The sequence below is a fragment of the Phaseolus vulgaris genome, chromosome 10, assembly GCF_051622355.1.
Source record: "Phaseolus vulgaris cultivar YP4 chromosome 10, ASM5162235v1, whole genome shotgun sequence".
NCBI classification, from domain to species: domain Eukaryota; kingdom Viridiplantae; phylum Streptophyta; class Magnoliopsida; order Fabales; family Fabaceae; genus Phaseolus; species Phaseolus vulgaris.
Genome location: NC_143507.1, coordinates 2,861,164 through 2,872,806, shown reverse-complemented (window position 1 = coordinate 2,872,806; position 11,643 = coordinate 2,861,164). Strand labels below are relative to the sequence as shown.

Below are 11,643 nucleotides of genomic sequence, written 5' to 3'. Positions count from 1 at the left end.
GTAGAAGTGATATATTGATAATTTGTACTAATTTATAATTTTATTTTTTAAATCCTAAACCCTAAACCCTATTAAAATTTGTATTAATGAAAAAAATAATTTTTTTTTATTTTAATCATAGATTATAATGGGAATAGATTGTCGAAGTATCATTATTTATTAAAATTGATATTAGGAAGGTCGTTGTATATCTTGATGTCACGAAACTTAAAACAATAAATAAATAAAAAGATGCAGCGTCTTATACATTGTATAGTGATATATTTATTCTAAATAAATTAGATGAGAACTTGTTTAAAATATTTTAATCAAGTTAGGTACAATAACCTTGAATCATGAATTTTGATATGTTAGAGATTTTATTTCCAAATGGAACTGTTATTTAACTTTTGGAATAATACTTAGCTGAACATTAAATTTTAGCATGTTTTGGTTTTTTTTTTTTTGAAGAATATATATATATATATATATATATATATATTATGGATTAAAAAAATATAAAATTCCGTTTTACTTAAATTGTTAAAATATTTTATAAATAATATCAAAATTATAATACTATAATACATATTGTATGGATGATACGTATAAGTATCTTTGTTTAGGGATAGGACTATCTATCGGAATATCTAATCTCATTCGTTCTCTAAGCTTTCGTCAATATCGATCCAGCAAAGTGTTTTTGTCGTTCTTTCTAATTTCTAAAGGTTGAGTCCTAAGATTTGATGGCGAACACTTTAAAATTTATTTATTAAATAACAAAAACACCAAAAAAAAATTTATACTTATATATTTTTCTTACCACAATTTATATGGTCTAAAAATTAAACTAAAAAAAATACGTTATAGTATAGAAATATATAGAAAATATTTTTAGTTGGATTATATAGTGATGATTATAATATTTATTTATTTATTTATTACATATGTAAGAAGCAAAAGAATTTAGTGGTTTTTATCTATTATTAATATATCTGAATTGTGAAGGAGTCACATCACTAGATATGTATTCATGGGAAACACAGAAACACTTTAGCTAATACCATAAATCCAATTAGATTCTGACAAGAAAGTGGAGCTAATTAAATTGCCGGCCTTCAAAATCACAAGAACATTTTATTATTAAGAAATAAGAATTTTATTTATTTATTTATTTATTTTATTCAGAATTATCTTTAAAAAATACTTAATTTTAAATTAGGTTAAAATTGTCCATTGAGTCGTTATATATGACTCGACCAAAGTTTTATGACTTATTTAAATTCACATTAAATTATCAAAAAAATTTAAAAAATAAATAGATAACTGATTGTGTTACAAAATCACGATTTTGATAAAAAAAAATTAAAAGAAAAAAGTAAAATCATGCTTCAAAGCATGTCTATTCTTTCTGAAAATTAATTGTTCTAAGCACAACTTATCTATTTAAATGTTTTCTTAAAGTACACAAACGTAAAATTTAAAAATAAATATACTATTTTAATATTTTGCCAAGTCCATAAGAGCAAATTCATTTAATTATTTTCTTTATTTATTCTATTATTTAGTTGGATGTGCAAACTTTATCTTTAATCAACTTCAATCAGGTTAAGACCAATTCAAAACTTTAATTAGACAAACTGAATAAATGATTTTTATATGTTTCAAGTATAGTTGCTCATTTCATGAATCAATCATATGTGAAGAGACTACTCATAGATCTCGTTGATTGTTAAACTAATTCAAATTTTACGATGCTACTTACTTTCATTTAAGGATTTTATATTGTTATTATCAAGAGAGTGATAACTCTCTGAATTTGATTTGAGTAACCTTCAACATAGCATACCCGATGATTCTTTAATGTTCATCCATTGCTCATTAATGTAGAAGAATGTCCCATAACTTTATAACGAATATTAGCAAGTACCGAACACGATTAAACTAGAAGCAATAGGGAATATTTGAACCAGAATAACTTTTATCATTAATCTTTCAGTCCCATCTTACCACTAGAATATTCAAAAACTTTCTAGACAAGAAATCACTAGTTGTTACAAACACAATTCTTAGATCTTAGAATGAGAGCTCAATGGCAGAGTAAGGAGAAAGCACAATTCTGTAAAGGTTAACTGAAACACAGACAGTGATTAAAGGTAAGAATGGCTTTCTTTTAAACAAAGGTTATCTGTAAGACAACTGAAACACTTCCTTAGTTCCCAAACTGAACTCTAAATGTTCCGAGTTGGAGATCCATATGATATGACTAAATTAGGATATACAAGTGAGTTCAAACCTCACTTCAAAATCATTTGTGAGGTTAAATTACGTTTAAAATACAGTATCATAGTATATTCTAATAAAGTTGATTGGACCTATTATATCATCTGCTATATCTACAATATGACCAACCGTTCTCAGTAGTTGAAGGAGTGTGTTAAAATTCCTACATCTTATAGATATATGTCCAAAATAAAGTCTATTCTAGCTATGTGCCACACACAACTTTCCAATCCCATATTTGAGATGTTCAGTCCTGAAAAATGTGTTAGAGATCTCACCTCTATAAATGAGTACAAACTTCACTTTACAAACTTTGTTAGGTTGAGTTAGACATAAAACCTATTTTTCTTACCTATTTTCTCTACCCTCAATAGTCCCCCCAACTATTTAGATAAAAAATCCCCCATTGTTTACAACTTCATCTGCCTAATCAACCCACCTAACAACTCCTTCCCAATCAACAGTAACTATTCCAATTTCCAACTGTTTTATACTCCCTATTCTTCGGGGTGTACACTGTCCTCACTTTCTTTTCGTTCTTCTAGATTCTACAACTACTAAGATGTAAAGTACGAAAGTTATAATGATTTAAGAACTGGGTCAAATGCCTCCTAAAGGATTTATTAGTTGACCTTTGGAAAAAGAATAAATATTGCCAAGGTGAAAAAATAACAAAATGTAGGCTTATAGCTAAGTTTTTAAAAGTAATTTCAAAGAAACATAGGATCCATAACCCATTTAATAAAACTGGCTTCTATCAAAACCTCAAATTTCCATAGCTAAAAGGTGTGGGTTTTGCAGGAAATCCACTACGCTACAGCACCATGGCCTCCATTTAACAACAATTAACATGAAAATGCATATAGCCTAACTAATCCACTTGAGTAGCATTTTTATCCATTATTGGTTTTTCTTCCCAAGTGCATTAGTCAAAAGAAACACATCTTTAGTTTAAAATTATTTCAGAAGGCAGAAGCTAATGCTAATTGTATAGATGCGTTTGTGTTCTAACTACGTCAGAGGAGCTACTGTGATCTGTCATGTGAACAACACCAAATCAAATATGAGCAGCCCAAAGGTATTGGCATTTGGCACAAGATTGTGGAAACCATTTTTTAAAGCATTCTCATAGTAAGCAATTCATTTCAACAAACATGAATCAATGTTCTGCAATAACCTAATAACATATAAAAAAAAACTACAAAGCAAAAGGGATTGATTTAGCAGAATTAAAATAGAAAACAAATACAGGCAAACCCATTGGGGCAAATATCTTACTGTTACACTGGGGGTAAGAGTGGAGTTGAGAACTTTGGGGGGCAAGAGAAACCAGGTTGGGAAGAGAAAACAATTTTCAGTGTTCTTTTCTCTTACAAAGACAGATCGTTTGTTCTCATAGCTGCAAGGATAATCTAGGAGTTGTTTTGGTTGTAATTATTGCATTGATACAACTACCTTATCGATGTGTATTAGAAACTAAGTTGGACTAGAACATAATACAATGTGTTAAAGCTGGTCAAGGCAATCATCAGATATCTATCAAATAAACTTCCAATTATGGAGACAACATAAATACAGTCATGTGTAATCATCATATCCACGATAAGAACAGAGAAAAGAATGATTGCTAACAGTCTGAATTTGAAGCATCAAGAGCAAGAAAAGAACAAACCGAGATTTGAAACATAAAATGATTCAGTTTAAAAGCTTAAAAGTGAAATAACCAAATTGAGTTACCTTTTGTCTATCAAGTACTTAAATAATAGATTTTACATGACAGACACTAAAGTAAATAAAACCCTACATAAGAGATTTCCAATGAGCTTGCCATTCATGGAGATAGCGTGTAAAGAATCATGAATCAACAATTACAAAAAAATGAGAGCATAATTTATATCAAATACCTGTAAGACAAACATACACTTTAAAGGAAATATGAAACCGTCCTACATGAAAATAATTTCAGCTTTCCTCCCTTGATTTCTTAACTTCATTACTTTCTATGTTGGTCTCTGAATTGACTTGCATCTCAAGCAATTTGTGTTGTTCCTCTTCATTTTCCTGTGCACTCGCCTCTTTTGCAGCCTTCGGCTTGCTTGTTGATTGCTGATACATAATCCCACCCAGCATACAAATCAGAAGACCCACTGTACCCACCCATGTTGAATGCTTGTCCCATATCACCAAATTGATCACAACCGTCAACAACTTGTTCACTATACCAAGGACAGTAAACCCTGTCGCAGAAATTGCCCTGCGGCAAGAAAATCCAAAGAAAGAGATTGACAGACCAAACAGACACGACAATCCCACAGGCAAAATGACTTGGAAGGTGTGCCAATCAGACTCATCTGTGATCTCATGCTTAATCTTCTTCAGCTCACCCATAATCAGCAGCTCCAGCGGAAAAAGCAGAAGAGCCTCAAGATTATTGTACAACACAAGACCCCACGTGTTCAAGCCAATGGTCATAACCACATGCTTTATGTAAACAAAATCTATGGTCATGCTAACCAAGTAGGCCAATGCCCAGCTGTAAGCCATGAAAGTAAACTGATAATCCGTGACCACATAGAGCACGCTGCCGGCAAAGATGGTGCCGAGGGAGGCCCACGTCTTCGCCGACGGCCACGGCTGGTGCAGGAACAGCGTCTCCCCCACCGCAACAAACAAAGGCACAACCGATCGGAACACGATGAATGTGTCAACATTGGCGTGGAGGAGCAACTCACTATTGGTGAAAAGGGACAAGTAAAATATGATTGCTGCCGGCAAAAACCGCCACATTGTCATAAGGTCAAGGGGGTCATGCTCCAGGAGCTTGACCCGGCCGAAGAGGAAGACCCCGGCGGCGCTGGTGAAGTACTGCAGGGCGGTTAGGGCTCCAGGGTAAGGGAATTTCATGACTGCCCATTTGTTGATTATGGAAAGCAAAGATGCAGATAAACAATAGCCAGCAGCAACACCATAGACTGAAATTTGATGCAGCAACGAAGTGTACCAATTTCCCTGACCATCGCTCAAATTCAAATTCACATTCACATTCACATCCACACCCTTTTGAACAGTGGGGTTATCACTAGGGTTTTCCACGTCAGTTGCTTTAGACATCTGAACAGACCCCAAAATCAAGCGTTACTGATGTTAACATTCAACACAAATTTATGGCTGAAAACATAGATCTGTTCTAAGCGTGACGCAGAGTATAATCAGAATAGTGAGTGATGTGATGCATTGGAAAATTGTAGTGATGGATCGAAGAAAGTGAGAAAGGGGCTTACCAGAAAGGAACCGAAGCGAGGTTGGTCGTTGCCACGCACACCACAAAACCCCTTCTTCTTCTACTTCTTCTTCTTCTTCACTCTGTTCATTCTTTGGATTTGTTGCTCTATGATTATTAATTAATATATGTTGACACTTCTATGCATAGATGCTGCACGTGGCAATTAGCTGTCAGTGAGAGTGAGTGTGAGTTAGAAAACGTGTTAATTGAGTGAAAAATATAAAGAAAAATGATGGTTCAACAATTTCAATGGGGACTAAAATAATAATATTTTATTTATGTTGTGGGGTTTATAAAATGTAGTGTAATATTGTGAAAATATTTAAACTTTGGATGTTTAGGTTATGTTGTAGATTTAGGTTAAACGATTCTGGGGTTTAGTAAGTTGTGGTGTACAACGTTCTTTTTCATTTTTCTCTTTTTTTTTTCACTTTTCTATTTTGGTGTGGTTGTTTTCTCTTTCAAGTGTTCTTTTTAAGCTTTTTCTTCCAATTTTTTTTTTTGCATTTCTCGTTCTTCATTGTCTTCGGTGTTTGCAAGAGAGACCTATGCATCTTTTTTCACGGTGGTAGGGTGGCGTTATTGGTGATAAAATGTAATACATTTTCTATTCATTGGTTCATTAAGTGAAAGATGAATCATGTTTGATTTTTGTTGGGTGATGAATAATCTAAAGTGTGCGTCCCTGTTATTTGTCCTGTGATGACCCTTGTAACATTACGTGGTGACCCAAAGTCAATTTCTTGCACACACACTTAAGACAATATATTTTCGTATTTCATGTTAAGGGTTACTTGGTGGATCTGTATTTCAGTGTTATTATAGTATTTTAAATTTGATAGAAGTATGTTAGGATACATAAAGAAAATGAATTGGTTAGAATTAGAATATACAAAGAACTATATCTGATGTGATCATATGAAAAAGGTCAATATTTCGAATTAGGATGATCTTTCCACCCTGGGTTGTATATATTTGAATAGAGGTTGTATTGCTACTATGTTTGTCCTTGAAAAATTCCTGCCACTAACTCCATGGAAGGATTGACTGGCTCTTGTAATTGAGGACAAAAATCTATAAAATGTTATCCTGGAGCACATATACCATAACTCTTTTTCACCATATTTGGTTGCTGACCCAATATCACCATATTTAATGTAGAACTTTTTTGTCAATTATGTTCAAATTGTTTCTAGAAATTGTTTATAGCACATAGGACACACAAACGAAATTAAAGTTAAAATTTCCTATTTGAGCCTCTAATAGGAAAACGAAGATTGGACAAATCATCAAGACGTTTTAAAACCTTCAGATTAAAAAGTTTTCTTTTCAAGAGTCTAATGACAAAGAGACAAAGAAGTCATAGTGTGAGATTCGTACAAAGTGAAGATTGAAGGCTCATAAATGAACATTCTAAATAGAACGTCCAAATGATAAAATGGAATTGCTAGAGTACGAGTTTCACGGGATCGACATTCAAGAAATATTCAAGCTTTAGTGATTGAAGTTTTACAAAATCAAAGAAAGACTTCATGAGCGTTTACCATATTAGTTACTTAAGCATTCATTGAGCTGATACTACTATATTTAAAAATTACTCTTTTTGGGTGGATTTAACCTACTTAAACTTTTATCATTTTTCTTATTTTTGAATTAATAGTTGTGCCGACTAAATCGACATTACTCTTTCATTAATTAATACAAAATGTTATTTTAATGTCATCTTTTGTATGTTTCAAATTCATGTTAACTACCTTTACTTTTAGTGTGACATTAGAGTCGGTTTAATAGACTCAAATTTTTTATTTATTTAGTGTTCTGATCCACTTCAGACCCTAGGTGTTTTGCGAAAGTTATTTCTTTGTATTTTATAAATTAAATCATGAAATTTTGTAGCTTTTGTTTTTTTTTTTTCTAAAAGAGAAAATTTTTATTTGTTTTTTATATTTTAAATTATACGTAACAACTTCGTGGCTTGCAAAAGTCAGTCTTTTGCTGGTAAAACTAAAAATAATTTTTGCTACTGTAAAAGAAAGACATAAATTAAAAGAATTTAGACTCACTACACGAACGAAAACGGTAATTAAGAAATACAAATTAAGTGAAAGAATTCATGTTTTCATTTTTTTTTTCATTTGATTTTTTAAAGTCAAGTAGGTGCAAGTTGGAAAAGGCTATTATAAAATAACAAAATCAAATCTTCTAGTATTTAATTTAATATTATCAAGAAAGGATTTTAAGTCTAATTCTTCCACCTAAAATTATGTTAAATTAAGAAATGATTTTAAGTTCAATTCTTCCACCTAAAATTATCTTATAAGGTGAGGTCCATTTATAAAAAATTAAATAGACTAATCTTCAGTCGATGTGAGATTTTCAACATATTTTTTCACGCGCCGAGACTATCAATCGGTATGTGAAAATATATATATTTAAAAGTAAACTTTAAGTCTAATTCAACCTCATAAGAGTTATAATTGTATATTTGTATATGTTGGTAATAAACAATCTAATTTTGTTTTTGGAAAGCAGAAATGCAATTCCCATTTCTATGAGGATTCAAATTTTTATTTGTATCTAAGGCTTCATTAGAAGGTGATAGAAGTTTCTGAATTCTTTCTATATAAAAAGAAGAAGTTAAAGATACAACTTAATTTAATTTTTACACGTTCCATATTCTTTTATGCCCTAATGTTTAATTAACCAAGTGCTATAATCAAATGTATTGAGTCACTTCGTAGAAACAAAAATAGGAAAGTTATGTGTAGCTCACCATTTCAAGTTTTATGCAAAAAAGTAAGTTCTTTCGTTCTTTCTTCTCACAAAGAAACAAAACACACTGAATTGTCCTTCTATTGCTGGCTAACAAAGGAAACTTCGCCATTGTTTCCTTCTTCTAATCATTGCACTTTTGAATCCAACACCATTAATAACTCACTAGGCATCACATGAATTCCAAAAACACCACTCTTCTGTACTAAACCTGCTGATTTATTCTTTAACTTCCTTTCATTTTTTATGTTATTTTGCATGGCTTCCAAGGAAGAACCAAAGCTCCCTTTGACGCTTTTGGTGGACAAAGAAAGAAACTCTGTGGTTGTTGCTGAAGCAAGTGGAGACTTCATAGACATTTTGTTCAGTTTTCTCACCCTTCCACTGGGAACTATCACAAGGCTTGTGTCCAGGAAGGAGGAAGAGATTGGTTGCATGAACAATTTGTACCAGAGCTTGGAAAATTCTGGTGATGATGTGTTCTGGAACCATATTTGCAAGAAAATGTTGCTTTTTCCACGCAACCCTTGTGCAGCACTTTGCCAGAAACTGAAGCTGAAGTTGGATGATACAAAGCCTGTGAAGTACTTCATGTGTAGCAAGAGGTGTAGAAAGGGTGGTGATTGGTTCTTGAGCACTTTTGCTGAGGCTACCTGCTTCTGTGGGAAGTTGATGGACAAAGAAATGAAGCTGCATGGAGATTATTCTGATGAAGGAAGTAATGAAGATGGGGTTTTTGTTAAGGGGAAAACCATGTACTTGATCTTTGATGATTTAAAGGTGCTGCAGAGCTCTCCTGGTAACACTGTTCAGCAACTTGTCCAACTTGGCTACAAAAGCTTCCACAAGCTGACAAAGAAGTACCTTAGTGTTGGCATAAAGGAGGTAACATAGCAGATAAATTCATTTGGTATGGTAGTTGTAGACTAGCACATAAAAGTTTGCTAATAAATTTGCAATTTTGTACAGGTATTAGTTAACTAGAATGAGATGAACATTGTGAGAAAAAGTTCATGTTTTTTAGGATTTGCATTTCTCTTATTTTATGTCTACTTTTAAGTAAATAGTTACTAGCTACTCTGCAAACTACTAGCAACATCACCTCACATGAACTTTATATAAAAGTTGTTATTGATGAATATATAGTTCATGAAGGTTTGTTATTTGATGAATATATATTATCCTTATACATGTGTTTCTTCTTTTCAAGATTTTGGATTTGCTAAAGCAAGCATTGACCTCCAATTCTCCTCTTAGTGACGTATTCTTAGAAAATGGAGGATCTGTGAGAGTGTGCACTTTCTCACCAATAGTTAGAGCAGAAAACCAAGGCTGGATAAATTACAATTCCAGCATAAACCTAAAGGTAACAGTGAGAAAATCAAAGAAAACAATACTGTATGCTGAAGCTGAGGGAGATTTTGTTGATTATCTATTCAGTTTCCTCACAACACCACTTGGATCTGTTCTAGAGCTATTGGATGAAAAAATTTCTCTGGGATGTATGAATAACTTGCACAAAAGTGTGAAGGATCTGAATCCATTATGGTTCACAAATCCTTCAGGCACTCCTTTGCTGAACCTCAGGGTGGCTCCTCAGTTTGGTTTTAAGAGGCAGCCAACAAAACTTTGTGAAGAACACAGTCCTTGCTACTGGTATGGCACAGGAGTGATAAAGAATAACATATGCTATGCCATTGGGAATGGAGTGATTTCAAAGGACCATAGCCTAGTAAAACATGCAGTGGCCATGAAGCATTTTGATCCAAGATCTTGTGATGGCACAAAAGAGTCAGCTTTGGGCTTTGTGAGGAGACCATCACTGTTTGTTGTGTGGAATGATCTCCAAGTAACACCATTGGCAAATGCTTCCTGTATTTCATTCCTGCAAAAGCTCAATGTTCCACTTGATGACTTGGAGGATCATCAGCTGAGAATTGAGGAGACAGAGGTAACACTTCCTTTTTTCTTGCTAATTTTATCTTGTGATTTCAATGAGTTTCATTAAAATTAGTTTTGGTCCAATATGATTAATCACTACAAGAAATATTGATCTTAGCCTCTCCAAAAACCCACACAAAGATTAAAAGGAAGACTATTTAGAGTGAGTTTAGTGTCCCTTTTAATATTTGTGTAGGTTTTTTTGGAAGATTACATCAATATTTCTTATTTCTTGTAGTAATTTTGAATAACTCCCTTCAATGACTTTCATTATGTATGCATGATTAGGCACTAAACTTGCTGGGAGCTTCTTTGACTTCCAAAGCTGCTTTGACAGAAGGCCTGTTCTATCTCTTGAAGCCAAAGAAACAAACTAAAGCATGATCTTTTCTTTTTCTGCAGTTGTTGTTAATAAGTTCAATAATAGAGCAACCATGCATATTAATGGATATGTATCACTTTTCAAGTATATTATATTACATTTTGGAGCATTGAACTCCTTTGATCTAGGCTACAAATGATCTCTCCTGTAGTAAACTCTCTAAATGCTACATGATGCTAGTTCCTTATTTTAAAAAGGTTAAATTTCTTGGTTCTTCAAATGTTTGAGAAATTTTAAGAGTGTCTCTAAATCAACTTTTCCCTAAATAGTAATGGATTGTATATATACATTACATTGTTGAAAATAGAAATTAAAAATTTTGTGTTTGTTCTCAGTCTAAAAATTGTTTTGACTTGTCTAGTGGTGTTGTTAATCAAATTTTGTTACAACCAATCCTTATTTTGAGTTAATAAGTTGAGATTAAAATTTCAAGGTTGAATTCTTTGGAGAATTTTTTTAATAAATGGCTTGGTCTTCCATTTGAAAGAAAAAAAATGCAATTTCATTAATAAAAAAAGTGAGTTACAAAAGGTGTTACAAACAGCAAATGTAAAAGAAGAAAAATGGGCCGAGGTGGGAAAAGCTCAAATCCAAAAAGAGCCCAAATCACAAACATAAAACATTTTAACACTTGTTTCGTCTACACAGTTTTTCTTCATGTGTGCAACTACGCTTTTTAACCGTTAACATCCATTTAACAGTTCTTTATAATAATATAATAATATTTTAAATTAAAAACAAAATAAATATAATTAAAATAATAATTTATTAAGTTATTAAATAATTTTTTTATATAGTGTCAAAGTATGAGTGTTGTAATTAATCGAGGAAATACTATACTTTCACATCCCTGTTGTATCTAATTTATACTTTTTAGAAAAAAAATATAAAAAAAATGATAATTTTTAATTAAATAATATAAAAAATTATTGAAAATAATATTATTATTGATCGTTTGGTGGGTGTAAAAAACGTTGAATGGTAATATTTTGATATCATTAAA

At 32.1% G+C, this 11,643-nt stretch overlaps 2 protein-coding genes across 2 annotated transcripts; one reads left to right on the top strand and one right to left on the bottom strand.

Annotated features, from left to right (window-relative positions):
* Nucleotides 1-3,939: 3,939 nt before the first annotated feature.
* Nucleotides 3,940-5,745, bottom strand: GONST3 (golgi nucleotide sugar transporter 3). Its single transcript, XM_068622457.2, has 2 exons — nucleotides 5,544-5,745; nucleotides 3,940-5,373 (listed from the first exon to the last, which is right to left on the bottom strand). Exon 2 carries the CDS (start codon nucleotides 5,371-5,373, stop codon nucleotides 4,225-4,227), a length of 1,149 nt encoding a protein of 382 aa, XP_068478558.1. The 5' UTR covers nucleotides 5,544-5,745; the 3' UTR covers nucleotides 3,940-4,224.
* Nucleotides 5,746-8,484: 2,739 nt separating this feature from the next.
* Nucleotides 8,485-10,776, top strand: LOC137819429 (uncharacterized). The gene is made up of 3 exons (XM_068623281.2): nucleotides 8,485-9,202; nucleotides 9,528-10,268; nucleotides 10,547-10,776. The coding sequence occupies exons 1-3, from the start codon at nucleotides 8,564-8,566 to the stop codon at nucleotides 10,640-10,642; spliced, it is 1,476 nt and encodes a 491-aa protein (XP_068479382.2). The 5' UTR covers nucleotides 8,485-8,563; the 3' UTR covers nucleotides 10,643-10,776.
* Nucleotides 10,777-11,643: the final 867 nt, after the last annotated feature.

Bases quoted from the DNA above. Each gene is read 5' to 3' on its own strand.
- GONST3 (XM_068622457.2), bottom strand. From the start codon at position 5,373: ATGTCTAAAGCAACTGACGTGGAAAACCCTAGTGATAACCCCACTGTT.
- LOC137819429 (XM_068623281.2), top strand. From the start codon at position 8,564: ATGTTATTTTGCATGGCTTCCAAGGAAGAACCAAAGCTCCCTTTGACG. The intron at 9,203-9,527 runs GTAACATAGCAG...CTTCTTTTCAAG, and splicing joins TTAGTGTTGGCATAAAGGAG to ATTTTGGATTTGCTAAAGCA. The intron at 10,269-10,546 runs GTAACACTTCCT...ATGCATGATTAG, and splicing joins TGAGAATTGAGGAGACAGAG to GCACTAAACTTGCTGGGAGC.